Genomic DNA, 19950 nt, shown 5'->3' with positions numbered 1-19950 from the left:
TAGGCAGGCTCTCTAGAGGTAGCTGTGGATGAGCAGCCAAGGCTTAGCTAGAAGACATTCAATGCTCATGCAATACCACTGTAGTCACACAGCACTTACACACATGAAAGAATACACTCAGTGTTACAAAAATAAAGGCACTTTAATATGGTAACACAGCACCAAAAATACTACAGAGGCAATACTTCCTTAGGAGGTAAGTTATGCACAGATATATACACTAGTTGTCAGAAATCGGCATTAGAATAGTTAGCAAACGGTGTAAAATACAATAGAGAATAGTGGCCCTGAGGAAGCACAAACCATATACTAAGAAAATGGAATGCGAGAGTTGGACCCCGACCTAGGTAAGTGAAGTGTGTAGAGGGGGACTGGGGGTACCATGAAAGCACAAAGGTAAGTACCACAACACCACCCAGCGACAAGGAGAGCAGGAGTAAATCACTAGAATTTCCCCAAAACACCCACCTAGAAGAAAGGAAGAGAATTGCAAAACCCAGAGGCAACTGAAACAAACCAACAGTGGATTCCTGAAGAGGAAGACCTGTGGAAAGATGAGACCAAGTCCAGAAGACACAGCAGAGTCCACTGGGAGCAGGAGCCCCTACCCACCAAGCTGAGGACGCAGGAGTTGGTCGACGGCGAGGAAGGAAAGCCAGCACTGCAGCTGGAGTTGAGTTTGTGGAGGATGCAGGTGATGTCCTGCGCCAGAAGGAAGATTGCAGTCAGATTTGTGTGTTCGGATTCCACCAACAAGCCTTGGCACAGGCAAAACTCACGGTTGGTGGAAAGCGGTGCTGTCGGCATCCAGCAGGGCCCAGGAGGACTCAACCCAGGAGGAGGAGTCACAGGGGGCCCTAAGCATCACAGAGAGCCCACAGAAGCACAGGCAGCACTCACATGAGTCACATAGGATGGGGACACAAGTTGCAAATGGAGCCCACACAGCCCTACGAAAAAGAGTCCCACACTGCAGGAGAGCCACTCAGGGAGCTGTGCGTTACAGGAAGGAGTGCTGGGGGCTTGAGCTACACGATGCCTGAAGACCCCTTGGAAGAAGTGCCAACAAGTCTTGGTAGCTGCAAAAGACGTGGTGCATGGGGGCACTGTCCTGCGTGGGAAGGCAAGGGCTTACCTCCACCCACCCTGGACAGCTGGTAGAGAGGACTGTCAGGACCACTTTTGATTACCACCTGTGATGCAGGATCCACACAGCTCAGCTGGAGAGGGGATCCACGCAGCTGGTCGTCATTGCTGTTGGTGCCTGCAGATGCAGAGGAATGACTCCTTCTCTCCAAGGGAGTTTCCTTCTTATTTCCTGTGCACACTGAAGATGAGCTGTCCTCAGAGGATGCACGACCGGGGAAATATTGCAGAAGCTGGAAGGAGCCGTGGAAACAATGTTGCAGGTGAAGTATTCGTCTTTGTTGCAGATTGTTGGGTCCTGGAGAGTCCAGATGCAGTTTCTATGGTCAGAAGTTCAAGCGGAGATTGCAGAGGAATCCTGCTGGAATCTTGCAAGCCGAATCTAAGGAACCACCCAAAAGAGAGACCCTAAATAGCCCTGAAAGGGGGATTGGTCACCTAGCTGGGTGACCACATATCAGGAGGGGGCTCTGACGTAACCTACCTGATCTGGCCACTCAGATGCTCCCAGAGTTCCAAGATGGCAAAACCCAGGGACCCTCTGGGGGAGCTCTGGGCACCACCCCTGGGGTGGTGATGGACAGGGGAGTGATCACTCCCCTTTCCACTGTTGAGTTTCACGCCAGAGCAGGGACTGGAGGTCCCTGTACCAGTGTAGACTGGTTTATGCATGGAAGGCACAAATGTGCCCTGCAAAGCATACCAGTGGTTTGGGGAGGGTAACCCTCCGAAGTCCAGTAACATCTATTTTGCAAAGGGAGAGGGTGTAACACCCCTCTCCCAAAGGAAATCCTTTGTTCTGCCTTCCTGGGCTTAAGCTGCTCAAGCAACAGGAGGGCATACACCTGTCTGTGAGGTGGCAGCAGCTTGGGTGTCTGGAAAACCTCAGAAGGCTGTAGGAGCAATGTGGGGGTCCTCTAAGGTAGTAAACTACGTCCATTACACGTGTAACATGGCGTCCCGCACTCACAAGGTCTAGGACAATGGATCTGGAGTTTGTGGGGGCACCTCTGCTAGTGCAGGGGTGCCCTCACACAGGTACTTGCACCCTACTCTCTGGGCTGAGAGGGCCTGCCATAGGGGGGATGTATAGTGACCTGGTGCAGTGACCTGCAGTGAAATCGGGTGCATGCCTGCAGAACCCTTTGCATGGGCTCCCTACGGGTGGCAAAATAACTGCTGCAGCCCATAGGGATCCCCTGGAACCCCAATACCCTGGGTACCATATACTAGGGGCTTACATGGGGGCACCAGTATGATAATTGTGAGATGAAATACAGAGTTTAGGGAGAGAAGGCATAATTACTGGGGTCCTGCTATCCCAGTGAACACAGTCATACACACTGACATCAGGGAGAAAAAGGGTGTAACCATGCCAAGAAAGAGGGTACTTTCCTAAAGTAGCAGCATGGTGAACAGCTTTAACTAGATTAATATAGTTTCTAGTAGGCCAGGGAGCATGTCCATGTAAATGTCCGAGTATATGAATTTTCGCCTTGTAGAGGGTGCTTTGCTCATAGGAAGGAGACTCAGCTAATACCAAGGTGCGTGGGCTTTCATTTTACATAGTCTTTGAATACTTAGATTAACGAAAATAGCAGGTACTTTGCATTGCTGGAGATGGCTAGATGACCTTCAAGATGGTAGATGATATGCAAAGGTAGTTGATAACATCAAGGTACATTTTCCCTGTTTTAATGAGGTTATAAGTAAGGTTTATAAGAGGCACCATTGTACAGGCAGTATGTTTGTCAGTGGTCAGTCAGTGCCACCTTGGGATATAGCTAGGACTGTAGGACCTAAAATGTTCCATGTAGGCATTACAAAAACCATTAGGGCAAAAATAAAAAATGTGGCAGGGGTCTTGTACATATAGTGGTGAATCTGCTCCATGTAACAGTTTCAAAGACTTTTGAGTGTCAAAGAAGATTAAAAGGAATCGGCTGCCTTCGTAGGTGAGCTTCAAGTCATCTGATAACCAGTGTGTGCTGCTTTGAGGGCTACAGTCTATTTGATTAGTCTAGAGAAGAGAGTGGTGGGTTTTTCAGGCTTGAAAGTGCAATGGCAATTTTCCTTCACAAACACTTATGAAAGGGAGATGGGTGACAGAGAATTAACTGACCAGCACACCACATCCAGGACAAGGTTGTATTTTTCGAGCACCGAGATTATTTAACAGGCGCGGCTCCTCTAAGCAGCTGCAAAACTTTTACAAGAAAACAATAATAAACTATGTGTATTATTGTTTTCTTGTAAAAGGGGCAGGGCCACAGGCAATGACAGGGACTGAGGGGGAGTGCATAGCACTACCCCCCAGTGCTCATGTATGTTTGCCTGGCCGTCTCGGGCCGGCAAAACACTCATGTGCACTAGGCTCTCTCTAACCTGGCACTGTGTTGCCAGGTTTGAGAGAGCAGGCACAGGCTTCCACTCTGTCTGGGAGCATCCTGGCTTAGCACTCCGACCAATCTGAACGCTGCATGACAGCAGCGTTCATATTGGCCACAGGGCAGGCCGGGAGCCTGTGCCTGGGGCTCCAGTGAAGGAAGAGGAGTGGCACAGTGGTTGGCGGCAGTAAAGAGGTAAGTGTTTTTTTATTTTATTAAATTAATTATTTTTCTCCGCCTCCCCTCCCGCCATGCGCTGCCCTGCCCCTAAACATGCCGCAAGCCACTCCTGTTATTTAACCAGTTTTAGGTCGGATGAGATAGTGCCAGTCCAGAGTGTGGTGCTGAATATGTTCTTTCTCTGTTAGCACCTGTGATGATCTTACTATAGAAATCTGATCTGGTGTTGTGCTTGGTGTGGCTGGAAGCAAATGCATTATGGCCTTGGACATGCATAATGGAAATATATTTATGAATAAGAAATAGCTACAGAGCATCCCACCTTTACGTCATTTTGTGCAAATGCTCAGAGATTTATTTCAAATTTTGCATAATCGTTGCAAATATTTATTCCGGAATTGCAAAGAATGCATGTGCAATTTTTGGGGGTATCGCCCCCAATGTTTTGAGGCATATCCTTTCCATTCATAAGGATCTGACACCATCCCGTAGCACAGGGTGTGTAGGGAGCTGTGTGGACTGTTTGTTGTAAATGTTCAGATTCCAACTATTCTGCATGTTGAGAATAAAGGCTCTAATTGGCCCCTTACATTTCCCGTGTCACTCAGGCTTCAGTGGAAAGCAGTACACTTCTCCATTAGAGTAAGCTGTTGGCCATTCGGTTACGATTTGATATTGCACACATTACAAAGCGATGAAGGAACTCGTTGGAAAGGGGGATATGGGAAAACATACATGGTGCTTTCAGAAACCCTTCGTCTGCCTTAGAATGAGCATGTGAAGGTTACTGTGTCTTTCTCACCTCACACAAACATAAAGGCAGAAATTAATGCATGAGAAACAGTTTAAAATATCGCACTTTGACTTTATCAACATCAATGAGAAAGGTTCATCATGGGAAAGCATTTTTATACGACCCACAGTTTGGCACAAAGTGAGGTTAATCACCATGTATTTGAAAACATGGTGTATATGCATAGCAAAAGTCATCTTCAATCCCAACTGTCTTTACAACGTCACTCTGGATGACAGCCTAATGTTAAAATGAAGAAAATGAGTCTGGCTGGAGACATGGCCTATCTCTTGATTATTTTTTCTGTTGCCTGTTTAGGTAAACCACTGTTTTCAAATTTAGTCACATTGTACCTAGTATGGGTTAAAACTTCCCAGCCATCCAGGACATATTTTAGTGACTGGCCTACTACCATTCATTAACTATAAAGTTGATTGATTTCCCCTTCTGACAAAGAGCAAAATTCCATATGTCAAGAGTGCCAATGGGGTAGTTGCTCAAATCATCATGTTCGCTACTGTTACCTTCACACTGTTGTTCACAATTCCATTAATTCTTTACACTGAATAGTTAACTTGTGGATGACACAGCACCATTCTTTGGTGAGGTGTGATCAAATTATGCAGTGTTTCCTGATATGTTAAGCATCTCCTAGAATGTCAAAGACACTTCATTAATTATAATGATCTTTGATGGCTATTATTTTATTTTTAATATCTGATCTGTGAACGTTCTATGCAAATAATTTCAACAAATCCCCCTTTCTGTGTCCTTGTGAACTTGCAACATTTTGGTTATATTGTCCCTTTAGCATTTTATGGACCTTAACACTGCCTGGATTTCTTGGAGGACATGAGAAACTTGCATACCATTGGCTGTTAAGAGTTGTAACATGAATCCATTGTGAGGTCACGCACTTGCAGAATATATCTATACCTACACTGCTCTGTAGGTGTTCAGTTTCCAGTGCAATGCTTCTCATGTAGTCGGCTTGCATATCACCAACATCGATGTACGTTGCATAAGTGTCACCACAGGAGGTTCATTAGTGGCTTAAGCCATCAGAAATGTTCCACAAGTGAGCTTCACATGGGCCTTCAGTTCATCCAAATGATCAGCGTCAGGGTGTCTTAAAGTTTCAAACATTGTTAGCATTACATGAGTGAAATTGATCACTCTATCACAATGCCTGGTGAATAATGGGTAACTGAATTTGCCCAAGCTTGATTCATTCAGTCCTTCCTCCAGATCTGGTTGGTTTGCACATACTAGTGCAGCAGAGTGATCTACACAGGACTGACTGGTATAGCTGTTCTGAATGTTGCTGTACATTGCATACTTATAGAGTAGCCCAAGGATGCAAATTCATTTAATAAATGGCTGGAAGAGTTTGAAGGTGCCGCATTGGCGTAGATGTAGAGTGTGGCAGATGCAGGGCATCACTGAAGAGCAGCGGATGTCTTGTCCACTTCAATTAGAGTGTACTGATGTCTAGCACTTTATGTAGGGCAGGCAGAACATCAGCTGTTTTTTGGTGGATGCCCCACATTTACCAGTATCAAAATCAGGCCCTGAGTCAATATGTCAGACCCATCTCTGTAATCAGCAGTTACCTCAAGCTATAGGATGAATCCTTACGGAGCCACCTATCTCAGACTTTTAACTAAGCAATCAGAGCCAATAATTAAAACATTAGACCTTTCTTGTAGAGGAACATGACCATTGAATAAGTGTGGCAAGTCAATTTCACGGGCCCCATAACTGCCATCATTATCTCCTGTGTCTTTTGCACTCTCGAGGCTCTTGGGGATTCAAGAGAGTCTGAACCTTACTAAACAGGCAACCCACTACCGTAGACATTTTGCTTATTAACATTTCTTATGAATACTCAACTTCTCAAACGGGGAATGACCCATAATGAAATATGAGTCACAAGATTTCCTGTTTTGTTTGTATGCTTGGTATATCTCAGCAAGTGGCTTAGGGCAGCTTCAGGGCACTTAAACTGTATTTGAAGTTCAATATAAAGCACGGTTTGTAATTGTCTCTCTAGGTCTTGGGCCAGAATTAAGATCCTGGAACAAGATTTACTATATCAGACTGGGATTAAGTAGTGCTGTGTGGTCCCTTGATGCTTGGATCACTGGTGTAGGGGAGGAGCAGCAGAGATATTGTGCCGCCATGCTCGACAGCATGATGATAATATTGTTGGTCTGCTGTTGTGGCCTGAGCACACTGACCACTCCTTGAGGCAAGGGCGGGAGCAGCAGAGCTTCTTTGAGAGAATGTGTGCGGGTGGTGCTGCACGGCTGATGGAGCAGACAGTGCGCCAAGACGTCATCAGTAAGTGTTAGTGTCAGGTCCCATATCCAAGTGTCCACTCAATCTGTCATGTAGCAACATGGCACCCTCTGTAACCCAGAGGAACAAAAAGAAGGGCAGCAGTCAGTAACTATTTTAGGACTATATAAATAAATGCTGAAAGTCGCCCATTGAAGGTGACAAGTAAAGTAGACAAGCTTGGCATATTAATATTTGAACATATATGTTTGTCTGAAGAAGGCGGGTGTATTAGGAAATGCTTTCATTTTCAGTTTTCAAGATAAGATGTTTTACAGTCAGTTCAAATGAGGAGTGGAGCACTTTACAGAAAATATTGCAGGAGCAAATCTAACATGAAGTGCTTACAAAGAATAGGTTGGTGCGTAGTGCTCAGTTCAAACCGGAACACAGAAGACAGAGGTGGATGAGAACATAAGTTTGGGACAGCACTAGACAGCACACTACAACTGTTTTTAACATATCTGCATTAGCCATTTTCTTTACATTATAGGTACAAAAAAAACTTGAAGTATAGGGATATGAAGAGATTTGCTAGAATTTTTTGATGAAGCAGAAAAATCCAGATTTTGGGGTCCTAAATCAGAAAATTTGGCCACTATATGACATCTCTTCCATACACAAAGAGATGACTCGAGCAAACAGCTCTCCTGACACTGCATCTCCTGAAATTACCTGAAGTGGAATGAGGATTGTGAGATCCACACTAAGCAAAAGTCTACTGAGTCCATTCTTGTAGAGGCTTTTTCGGTCTTGAGTTTGGAGGTGCACATCTGCTCGATGAGGATTTAACTGATAGTCTTGCAATGGAAAAGGAAGGCTTCTAGAAGAAGGATAGGGCGTATATCCTCAACATTGTCAGATAAGTTGCCATCTTGAGATCGCGACCAGGGGTCTAAAACATTGCATCATAGAGGAAATATGTTCACATGGAGCGCGTTTTAGTTAATACTTGAACACATCACAATGAACGTGACAAAGACATGTAGCATTGCTCGTCTTCTTACAATCTCCCATTCAATGATGCAATGTAAGACTTGCCTCTGAGGGAGTGGAGGACGTGAACACAATGTTGGTTCCCTGATATAGATGCTGTGCATCTGTTTTGGGGAATGAGAGGCATGACTTCTATAAGTTGTTGCCGATTGAGTCTGTGCTGGTGAACCCGGCTGGAAAGGTGTTAGTGCCTGTAGTACATCTTTTAGATCTAGTGGACAAGACCGCCGAAAATGGTATAGTGGCACCAATCTGTCTTCCAAGCAGTTACCAATGCAGCTTCTTTTGGCTGCAGGGGCTTTGTTGGTGACCCCTGGTATTTATAGATTAGAGGATGAAAATTTGAAGGGAAAAAATTATGATTCCCTTTTAGTTTAATTTTAGTTTGTGAGTTCATTACCCAGCAAAATCAGTCAGTGACCAACGCAACCGTGAAGATATAATGGGGTAAATCAGAAGCAAGCCTGCAGGTGGGAACAAAGGACCTCTACTTAGCAGCAGCAATACTGTTGCCGTCAAGGTACTCAAGGAGCTGATCCTGGGTGTTTGCAAGCTCCACAAAGATTAGTACCAACCTAATTGAATGCCTTGATGCCTAAAGCTAGGGAGCATGGCATCCCAAATTGTAACCCCCCTAAATTGAAATGAGTTCTGAAGCCCATTAGCTGTCCCTTGGAGGTCCAGTTGTATAGGACCAACATCACCAATCATGCATCACCAAGATCAGTGGGTGACCAGTTTTAAAGGGAGCGGGCAGCCTAGGAAAATAAAACACCTCTCTTTACTGAGTCCTGCATCTTCGACAAACAGCAATGATACACATTCTAGAACGCTGCTTAGTTTGATGATGTCTCCTTGGGTTTTAAAACCTAACCATGTGACTTTTAAAGCATGGCCCTATTTGCATTCACATTACACTCCCTGCTGTGAGCTTTGGAGGCACAAAGATAAGAGACAGTGTATAAATAAGTGAACTTTTAATATGTATGTCAATGTGAGAGATCTGGTTTATTTTTCTATGCTTAGTACACCAAGATGGGTCCCTTAAAGTATCTAGTGAAAGTAACTATGACTGCTGATCGTTTTAAATAAACAATATTGAAACATGGAGAGCATAAGCGTTAGTGAGTGAAAGGGATTATTTGTTGTCTAAAGACAAACTGGAGGAACTTATTTATCGTGTTCCTGATGCAGGCTTCGGAACAGAAACACGTCCACACCCCAAAGAAGACCTCACTGTAAGTGGTCTGGTGGGATAGAGTTATAGTCTAGATATAAAAGATACCCTGGCATCAGTATTTATTGGGTCCGATAAACAACTGCTATCATGAGTTATCCCTATCCAAATGGGGAATAACATGCAGATTTTGTGTGGTTTTGCCACGGAAATCGGCTTATACTCGTTATTTACTGGACATTTTCCTGCTTTTTATTTCGGCAGGTTTGAGATGGTGAAATTCACAAGGAGAAAACTACAGTAAATACTGCTAAACTTGGTATACTGATCTCTCAACAAATATGTTTGCGAATGGATCGGCAAAAAATGGGCCACTCCTAATAGAGCCTAAAATTTCAACAAGGAGTTACATTATGGGAACCTTACTTCTGTCACCCTCTAATAACATGTCCCTTTACTTTTGGTCCCTAGGTGGGAAGGGAACAGCACCTGGCCCAATGGTCTCAGAAGTGTCAGTGACAGGAGATACAGTATAAAGGAGCACACGCTGATTAGCTCGACTAGCTGATGCACCGGTTGCAACTGTTTCACTGCCGACTGAGATTTTGACAAATGCATATCAACTTTCCAAATCAGACTCATCTTGTGCTAAATACAGCACTTTGGCCATCCTACGAGTGGCCTGTTTATTTCAATGGAGTCGGTAATAATGGCAATCGGACATGGAGTTACTGATTCCTGGTAATCCCTCATTTCTTAGTGGCTCCTCAGGGTCCAACTGGTCATGGTCCGGATTTTCTCCACCTCCAGAATTACCAGTACCCCTAGTATCGGTAACTTCTGTTGTGAAAAATCCGGTCCATTTTCCAGGCCACTAGTATTGAGAGAGTTAGTGCTATAATCACTTCATTATGAACATCCTTGTTGCTTTTCATTTTAAGAACTTTAAACTGAAATTGTTGCAGAGCAGTAGTGGTGAAATTTATTGCAATTAAAGTGGTATCCAGGCGCCCTGAAATGCAGCCCTACCCCCTCCAATGGAAAAAGCCTTAAAAAGTAAATTCACTTTTGGTTTGTGGTTTGCGAGGTAACGTCTGGCTTTTAGGATTTCATGCAATATATTCATTTAAATCTGTTTCTTTGCATGGGGATATTCACATTTTCCCATCACCAGGTGCCTTGTGCCAGCTCAGTGACTTCTAATCTCGTGACAATAGCGATTTGTGTAAAGCTAACATTGCCTATGATGGCACTGCCACAGCCTCCTGCACCTGTGCTGCGGTTCACGACTGCCATGTCACCTGCTTTACTGCAGGGTGGGGGGCACAGAGGGACACGCTGCAATGGCAGTATCACATAAAGTAAGAATTAGAAGTTCTTATTTAAAACATGGTTTCTGCCAGAGTTATCGGGCTGATTGGTGTCTTAGTGGGAGCGGCAGTATTTTACCACCTCAGACATGGTAAAGGGTTGTTTGTCACTGGAGCGGGAAAGGAATGTGATCCCTTTGTCTGGAAATGTGACAACATTTGTTGACTTCTCTAAAATAATAATAAAACACAACAAAATTCAATGCAATAACAAATCACACAGCAGACCTAAACTAAAACAAAAGCAAAATAAGACACAATACAATAAGCCTGTCAAAACAGAACGCAACACAGCACAACATAACAATGCCACAATCCAACAATGTAGCACAAAAACACAGCAGCACAAAAACAATGCAACACATCACTACCAGGTCCGCCAAGAAGCAATACTAGCTGGTGGACCTAAAACATGTGACACACCAAATATGCACAAAAACTCTTGTCACACATTACCACCTGCTTTCATAATATGGTGGTCAATGGTGTTGGCAGGAAGCACTACCTTACTTACCACCAAAGGCATGCAATTGCGCCAATCAAAAAATGTCAACCAGCACCAGCTTTTCTCCTGCGCATTAAGAAAAGATTGTGAACATGCGTGTTGTGGACAGTAAATAGCAATATTTGCTTCTAGGTGTACCCTCTAGGAAGTTCATGTGTTCACCACCCAATCCTCTTCACCGTTACACATGGATATAGTCATCATGAGGCCAATGATCCATTCTTCCTGCCATCTCTCTTGTTATCACTGGCGTGCCTGCAGATCTTTTTCATGTGAAACCTCCTCCTTTCAGGTACCATCTGAAGTACTATCAATTGCTTGCTCTACACGGCCTTCCTTGCATGCTTTGCTTTGGGTGTGCTCTCTTACACTTTCAAGTGAGACCACTTTATCGATCTTTTCTTATATGCTCCATTTTTCTTCCTTGCATTAGACATTTTCTGGTTAACCACTGTCTCGGTGTGTTTTCATCTTTACAGGCAGTCCATGTGTATACTGTTGCGGTATTAAAGGACGATGTTTGTTATGAGGTACGGATATAGCCTGAGTATTAGACTGCTGCTAAATCGTGCTCTTTTCTAGTTTTCTTTAGGGTTTTAGCAGGGTCTCAACTCCAATTGAGACTTGATCTAGCCACTCTTCAATCTGGTGTTTATGCCTAAACTACTTGATAATGCCAACATAACAGGAGTGGAATCGGGGGCAGGTTAACTAATCTTCCACACAGCGTAATGCAGCAAGGAAACTTACTGCATTGCATGAAAGGGGGAGAGCAGAAACACACCATATCCCTTAGGATCTGGAACACAACTGCGCTGTCCTAGTACTAGTCCACTGTGTGTTGCCTAGCACCAACGCAGGCAACCTTGCGCCGTGCTGCAAAGGTTGCCTGTGTGGCAGGCAGGAATGTTTTTGTGCAGGAAGGACTGCATTCCCGCACGAGAAAAATCCTAAGAGGAAATTTCTTCTTCCTAAGTGTGCTGCAGAATGTATCATGCATAAAAAGCGGAAGAAGAAGAAATGGGGAGAAATAATGATGACTGATTTTGGCACAAAACCCAGGTTTAAATTAAAAGTCTTTGTTGATCTGGGTTTTCGTCAAAATACATGGGTGGATGCACAGAAACACTCAATGTCCACCCAACTAGTGCATACACAATGAAAAGTAATGCATTATTTTGTAATTACTAAACTACACAGTTACTTAAAACAACTTTGCAAGGCTTAGTAAATGCCAAAACGGATTTTGTGCAGCGGCTGCATAACAAAAGTGATGTAATCTTGACGAAAAAGCTTAGTAAATTTGGGCCTGAGTGTGCTGCTTATTTGAAGGGAATCCTAAATCCACAAGCAGTCAACCCCAAAAACATCCATAGGTGTGTTGTTAAGGTCTGCACTAGGTGATCTACACAAATACCCCAGGCGGTCGCCCTTCACTTCGAGAAGAAGCCCAAGACGTCTGTCTCTGCATTACCAATTTTATCTGAATTAATGAACACCACCTCGACTGACTTGTCATCACTTAGAATATAGGTCATCAGAAACGTGCAGTTGCGGCGCACGAGGTGCACAACAGTATGTACTGCATAATGGCTGGGCTATATTGAGAAGTGTGCTAATGACGTACACGCCATGCAGGTGTTTAAGCCTCTTAAAGAAGCTGCTAACACTCAGGCTAACAAATAGATCAACCAGTGACCTGCACAGCCAAACGTGATTTGCCATCAAGAAGCTGCAGAATTTACAGGTGGCGGCCTAAGCAGATGTTTACCTTCAGCCACTAGCATATTTGCAGCCACCTCACAGTATGCTTAACCTATGCTATTGTCAGCATTTTCGATATAATTTATGAGCGATACATTCCTAGCCCCTTTAGAAGAAAAAGTTGCTTGGGTCCTGATCTTAGCATGTCCGGCTATGCTTAAAATTTGATTTGAAACTGCCTTGTTTGCATCGTGACTGATATGCCAGTCCAAGGAAGTTTTGCAAGCTGTAAAAGCGCTTTTCCAGTCACGTCTCCGTTGTGCCTTGAAGAGCAAATTGTATTGAACTCTGGCTCACTGGGTACCAGCAGCTCACTGCCTCTGTCAAGGGCTTTGCAAGCACAACTTATTCTGAAAGAATTCGTATATCCATTTCTAAAAGTCTCCCTTTGATTCCGCTTCTAAAAATCTCAGAAATACTTGGCAGTGACTCAACATCTGGGTCAGCTGACGAGCACCTGGGCCAGGCGAACCTGCTGACCATTACCTGGGCCAGGGAAACCTGCTGACGAGCACCTGGGCCAGGCGAACCTGCTGACCATTACCTGGGCCAGGCGAACCTGCTGACGAGCACCTGGGCCAGGCGAACCTGCTGACGAGTACCTGGGCCGGGCGAACCTGCTGACGAGCACCTGGGCCAGGCGAACCTGCTGACGAGCACCTGGGCCCGGAAACCTGCTGACGAGCGCCTGGGCCAGGCGAACCTGCTGACAAGCACCTGGGCCAGGCGAACCTGCTGACGAGCGCCTGGGCCAGGCGAACCTGCTGACGAGTACCTGGGACAGGCGAATCTTCCGGCAAGGCATGGACCAGACAAGTCTGCCGCTCCGGTGGCTACTTGTGGCGGAAAGAGCACACTGAAGCATCCACGAGGATGCATGCTAGGCTTTACAAAATGCACACATAATAGACACATATAAACACGTGGGTTATTGAATCTGACAAATTGTGTCCTTTTTATGCATTTGTTATATTATTTTTGCTATGGAGGGAATTGTTGACTGTGGACACAGAGCTGAGTTTTCTAATCAATGCTCCTGTACTTAAAATGAGCGAACCTTGGAAAATCACTTAATAGTCCAGTATATCAGTTCCTTTCTCGAAACTGGAAGCACTGCTAGAACAATATCAAAAAGGACTGAGTGATTCATAAAAGTAAGAGAGTGAATTTGTTTTACCTGGAGTCAGTCTGGGATCGACACTGACACATGTTTCCATCTGCTCACCTCTTTAGTTGCAAAAAGAACAGATGATGGAAGGAATGCTGAACAAACATTCACCTCCAGTCAGAAATGTGGGTCTAAATACATAATTTTTTTACTCACCATGCCATTCCAATATGGTCCCAGCCATATGCAAATCATTCTTGACTCTCCTCCCCATAGGAAGAGTTGAGCCCGACTGCCAGACCAGATCCTCGCTAGACCAGAAACAAGCATCCTGCAACCAGTTTCATGATGTCACCCCTCATCAGTCAGGCTAACTTGAATCCAGTGGGATGGCGAGCACGGGACCAATGCCTGGGCATATTAATCCCACTTTGGGTAACAAATGCAAAACGAACAGATGATGGACGGAATGCTGAACAATGTCAAACATTCACCCACAGTCAGGGATCTGGGCCTAAATCCATTGTTGTTTTGGTCACCACGCCATTCCAGTTTGCACTTGTCACCCTAAGTGGAATGGGTATGCCCAAGCGTGGTGTCTTTTGCATAGCTTTAGTAAATGTAGGCAAGTATACTCTCCTAGAGAAGTAATGAGCCTAATACTGTAGAGCAGTTAGTGGTTGAAATAATGGCATTTGCTTCTATTGTACCCAAAGTTCTTGGGAGGAAATAATTTAGTCATAATAATTATTACTCACATGAAATTCTAATATTTATTCTAAATCTCAGATGAATAAAAGCAGAGGCAGCCTTGCCAAAATGTATCCCTCACGGTTCCAAAAATAAGGGTGGCACATTATTCAATAGAGGTGTGTCTTTGGCTCACTACTCTATCGCATTGAGCTATCTATCCTCCCACCACGCTTTTTAAGTGGCTCACTGATCTATCACATAGGTTGGCTAAGTTGTCATACTGGTGACTAAGCTATCTGCTAGCTATTTGATCTGCCAAACAGAGCTATTTTTACAGATTCACTGAGTTGGATGGTGCAAGATGAAGCTTTCATACACCCTCACCAAATGATCTCACTAGCTTACTAAACAATCTTATGTCCTCACTGAGGTATCTTCCTGGCTCTCTGAACTATCTAATTGGCTTGCATGGCTGATTAACTGATCGAATTGGCTTTTTAATTGGCAAACATATCTAAATCAGTGTTTGAACTAGCGTTCTTGTTCACTCCCTGAGAAATCTTAATTGCTGATTGAATAATCTTAACGGCTAACTGTTCTTCTTTAATGTCACACAGTGCTGTCCTATTATATCACTGAGCAATTTTTACTTGTTAAATGGGCTTGTTTTGCTGCCTTGCTCACTAACTGAGCTACTGAACTGGCAAGTAGAGATATATTGTTGGCTGACCTGTCTTTTCTACTCAAAGGCTTGGAAATCATGACTGACTGGAGAATTGTACTTGCTCAGTGAGCTACCCTGCTGGCTGACTGGTCAATCTTAAGGGCTCACTGAACTACTTTAATGTCACACCAAGCTGTCTTTTCACTGAGATTTCTTACTGGCCTGTTCAGCTATCTCATTGGCACACTGAGCGAACTTAATGACTCAATGAATTACTGTATTTTGCTGGCTGGGGAATGTTACCTACTAATCAGCTCATTGAGGTAACTTATTAACTTATTTAGCTACCTTATCAGCTTAAACGTGTGCCTGAATTATGAACAGCCCAGTTAATTTTGATATGTGGAGTAACGCTGGCTAGGGCACTTATCACAATCATTTCTTTTGTGGCCAGCATTGCAACACTTCAACCTCCCCCAAGTAAGTTTCAGCATGCCATAACTGTCGAAACCTGTGGATTTTAGTGCAAAAGGACCCAAATGGGTTTGTTATGTCCTGTTTTTTGGGCGAATCTCATAACAGGTGTTATATATTGCATCACAATAAACTGTGAACCTATCAGTGCCTGATTTTATCAGGAGCAATGCCTATCACACTGGGCCACCTTTAGGCATGGGCGAGCTAGACTCAGGCCCAGGGGTCCTAATTTCAGAGGGGTACACTGAGCTTGCCTGGATGTTTGTAATCAATAATTGTATCTTGAGGTCACCAGTGCCGCTTCATAACCTTCAGGCGCTGCATAAACTCTCTTATCCCCCTCCCTTAGTCCATACCCCTTCCTTCTCTTGCAGGGTCGGATTGGGAAGGCGGGCAGTTGCGCACTGGCCGATGGGCCTGTGCCTCAGGGTCACAAATGGGCTGTTTTTATAGAGCCTTCGTATATTGGTACAAGAAACTCACTTTCTTTCCCAGTCCCTGCCAGGCCACTTTAATGTGGTGACCATATCTTGTTCACTCACCTGTCATGCTGTAAATTGAGGCTGGGGGCCAGGTGTTGCTTTAGCCTTTGGGGAATCTCGCCTCGGGCCCCTGTCTCGCAAGGCCTGCCCTGTCAGAAGCAGTGTCATCCCCAGCCTGGCCATCACGTTTAAGCCATGGTGGGTGTGGGGGAGGGGGAGTATGCAGGGGCCTCGGGGTTGGTGGGGGGGGCAGATGGGAGGGTGGGGGTGGGGAGAAGGTGATTCTGTGCTGTGGGCCATTCTCACCTAAGCCCCCCCTGAAACAGCAGCAGTTTGGTTTTTTGACACTTGAGCAAGAGAAGTGGCCATGCTAGGGGCCAGGTGTTGTCACCTCACCCCAAGTGTATTTTATGCCTTGATTGGGGGAAGGAGAGAGTTATATAAATTTGGATGTAGCACTGTAGTCAGAGCTGCAGATATTGGAACTAGGTTCAAGTCCCAGCGTCAGCTCAACATACTGTGATTTTAGACAAAACTCACTTAATAGCCATTCCTAAAATAAAAATGAATTATATCTTGTGTAATATAACTGGTGCTCATGTACATTGCTCCTGTGCCGTTTGACTGAGTTCACGCTATGTAAAACTAAAAAAAACGGATTCGAATGAGATTAACCAGATCGTGAGCCATGATATGGGACGATCAGGGAACGTGTGTCACTTTTCTGGGAGTGCCCGGGCCTAATTGTGATCGCAAGCCAACCCTGCAGCATGCCCCATCCCAGGGCCTCTCAATTCTGATTTAGCATCCGAATAAGTGATCCAGTGAGGGGAGAGGGAGGAACTGAGTAGTGAGAGATCAACAGGAGAACTCTGCTATGCCCAGCACCGGACAAAGCAATGCAAATAAATAGTAAGTGACCCTGGGCGTGCAGCCTTACTCACGCTACCTGCCACTGATTTCATGTATCTGTTAAAAACAAAATAGTCCAGCGATCATACAAGTCGTGTGTAGTGTTACAGTTCTGAGCCAGAGCCATCACTTACATGAGCCCCCAACCCCTTTGTGTGCAGTTCTTCAGCGCTGCAGATGTTTGGAACCCGCTCTCCATACTTTTGAAGTAGAAAATGTAATCTTAACAAAGGTGTTGAAATGCCCAGTACTGTTGTTCTTTATGCCCATAAAATAAGCAAATTGCGGCAAGTTTTCGCGTTTTAAATTGATAATTTTGTCTGAGAGAGTGAGAGACACGCACAGCAAGAGAGAGAGAGCCTCCAACTGTTTCATACACCTGATATTGTCCCAAGAAGGATGAAGGGATGAGTTGGCCACGCTAAGGGGTGGAGGTTGTGGTGTTCAACCTAATGAACAATCTTACTTACTATTCTTAAATAATAAGACTGGCTTTTAAACACCGATGTACCCTGTCACATTGACCAAAGAAATACGTTTCTGCTTAATGTAAGGCTTTTCTAATCCAAAGTTTGAAAGGTCTGGACGTTTAATAAAAGGTGCAGGGCTCGTTGACTAATAGACTACTAGAAACCGATCTAATTCAATACACAGGAATTTAAAATGAGCCCCACATTAGTTTTAAGAGTAAACGGTAAGGGGCTCCTGTCGAAGAGATTATGAAATGCCTTTAATTCCCCTTCAAATTACATTCTCAGAATCTTCTTGAAGGGACAAGTTGAAAAATATAAGTGAAGGATACTCTATCCATTCTGATAAGAGATAGGCCATATGCAATTAGGAAAGTAAGCACCAATAACCATTGGGTAAGGTCTTCCATAGAGCACCATAAAAGTACTAGAATATTTCCTTAATGCCCCATCAGAACCTCTGGATTTTTGGAACATTTATGTGACAACTGTGCTTTAAAAGTCCGCATTTCATGCTGTTTTATTCTTATGGTGGACTCCGACCCAATCCTAATTAGTACATTAACCAGCTAATATCGCCTCCTTGCTAGAACTGAAGACAGTGGCAGTGCGATGGGGGCACGATTGTACGAGTGGGCTGCACCAGTGGGGAATGTGGATCACGACATCCTTAGAAAAAGTTTGGCAGTTGCCCGATTTTTTTTTTTTTTTTTTTACAATTTAAGCATTGAGCCTAATATTAACTCCTGTTATATATGCACTAGAAAAGGTTAAAGGTAAAACCTTTGAGAGAGGAGAGGGAAGAAGGTTATGAGGGGTACCACATTTGATTTTGCCAGGGGCGCAATTTTAGATGAGGCCGGCCCTGTTTCAAGTCAATCGTAATCGGGGCCCTAGATGGATGAAATGAAAGTGTTTGGCAAGCAAAATAAAACACAATGAACGAGTGTGATAAACTGACCTGGTCGGGTTTCTGCCAAAATTGGGTCGGTTACGTCTGAGGCTTTGCCCACACCGGCCTGGTTGGCTGCCCGTACTCGAAGCACATAGGTGACACCCTCCTTCAGGTTTTGGATCTGGATGAAACAAACAGAGACAGCTATAATAACGCTTGGAGGAGTTTGTAGTAAGTACCATGGCATGATTAAGTCTGCTTCTGTGATGCAGAACCTGTGGAAACGGATACATTAACGTAACACGTGACCAATACAAGACATAAACCACTTCAACGATATTGGAGCCAGTACAGTCTTGTCACAGCTCATATAATCTTCCCCACGAGTCCCTTGTACTCGACTCTGTGAGACATTATGCCGTGCTTGGCAGCGCCTATACCTTATTGAGCCAAGTTTCCCTCTTTTACAATACTAAAGTAGTGCAAACAACACAGGCTCTTTTTACATCGCAAGATAGACAGCTCTCCATAAACAGCAGGAGAAAGGCGCGATGACGTAGCTTTTTAGGGCAAAGGACAACCGGAACTCGGAGAATGGAAGAGCTTACACTGTGCCTGGCATGAAGCCCGGTCTTAAGGGCCCTGGGAAAGCGTCCTGGATTGTGTTAGGCACAACTCTTGGAGACGAGGGAATCAAGCTGAAGTGCCCCCGACTGCCACATGGTTAGGCCTTTCCGTAGGGTTTTCGAACTCCATGACAGCCAGGGCCCGCTAGGGGGCAGCAGTCTTGGGGCGTTATGCAAGATCATCATACCCCTCCTATGGTAGGAGTACATATGTAATCGGGTAATTAAGGTGTACTGTGTATTAGGCTCCTCTGCGTTTCTCGCAGTTTGTATAAAAATAATTTTAAAGAAAAATTATTTGTAAACAAATATGTAAAAATATTTGTTATTGGGATTCTCGCACAACCCAGCTCTACAGTGGAAGCTTCAACGCAAGTCTCACTCTCTGCGGAGTAACAACACGAGCACTTGTATCGCCACGTCGCAATGTGACATACATTTAAGTGAGTATTATACAGTTATGCCTTCCTGAAATAATAGCTAATGACTGCCAGGAATTACATAAGAGCTGAAACATATTATTGCCACGCAGGTCATCCGACCGCGATAAGTAATTTGCTTCAGAAATAAACAATGTGCTCTGGCGATCACTGCAAGAAGTCAATTTTTTTTTAATCCACCTTCCTTTGCTTGTCGCTGACCATTGCTGTTCGTTTGTGCATGTTTTCCTCGGGTTTGGCCAACAGGAGTGCCTTCCAAAACTGTTTACTGGGGAGAACGTCACGGAACTTGCAGATCGTTCTCTTTCATGCTGCTCAAGGGCACTGGAGACCCAGCACCTCGAGATCCCGTGGAGTCAGGTTGACATATTTACACTGACTGTGGTACAGCGACCCAAGTTAAAATTGTATTTTCTGAGTCTTTCTGATGTACAGCGTATGCAATTCAAAGGTGCTCGCAAGAAAGGGATAATTATACTAAGAGTCAAAACTCCTGGATTCTAAGCCACGTCCGGATGCTCGGGT

At 44.5% G+C, this 19950-nt stretch overlaps 1 protein-coding gene across 3 annotated transcripts in view; it reads right to left on the bottom strand.

Moving 5' to 3' along the window:
* MYOM1 (myomesin 1) overlaps positions 1-19950 on the bottom strand; it is a 650420-nt gene that overhangs the window by 346325 nt on the left and 284145 nt on the right. For all 3 annotated transcript variants that reach the window (XM_069219961.1, XM_069219960.1, XM_069219962.1), the window contains one exon: positions 18426-18540. In XM_069219961.1, coding sequence (XP_069076062.1) covers positions 18426-18540 — 115 coding nt within the window. The remainder of the gene's footprint in view (positions 1-18425; positions 18541-19950) is intronic.

Source organism: Pleurodeles waltl, chromosome 2_2 (assembly GCF_031143425.1).
Source record: "Pleurodeles waltl isolate 20211129_DDA chromosome 2_2, aPleWal1.hap1.20221129, whole genome shotgun sequence".
NCBI lineage: Eukaryota > Metazoa > Chordata > Amphibia > Caudata > Salamandridae > Pleurodeles > Pleurodeles waltl.
This window is presented reverse-complemented; position numbering and strand designations above follow the sequence as displayed.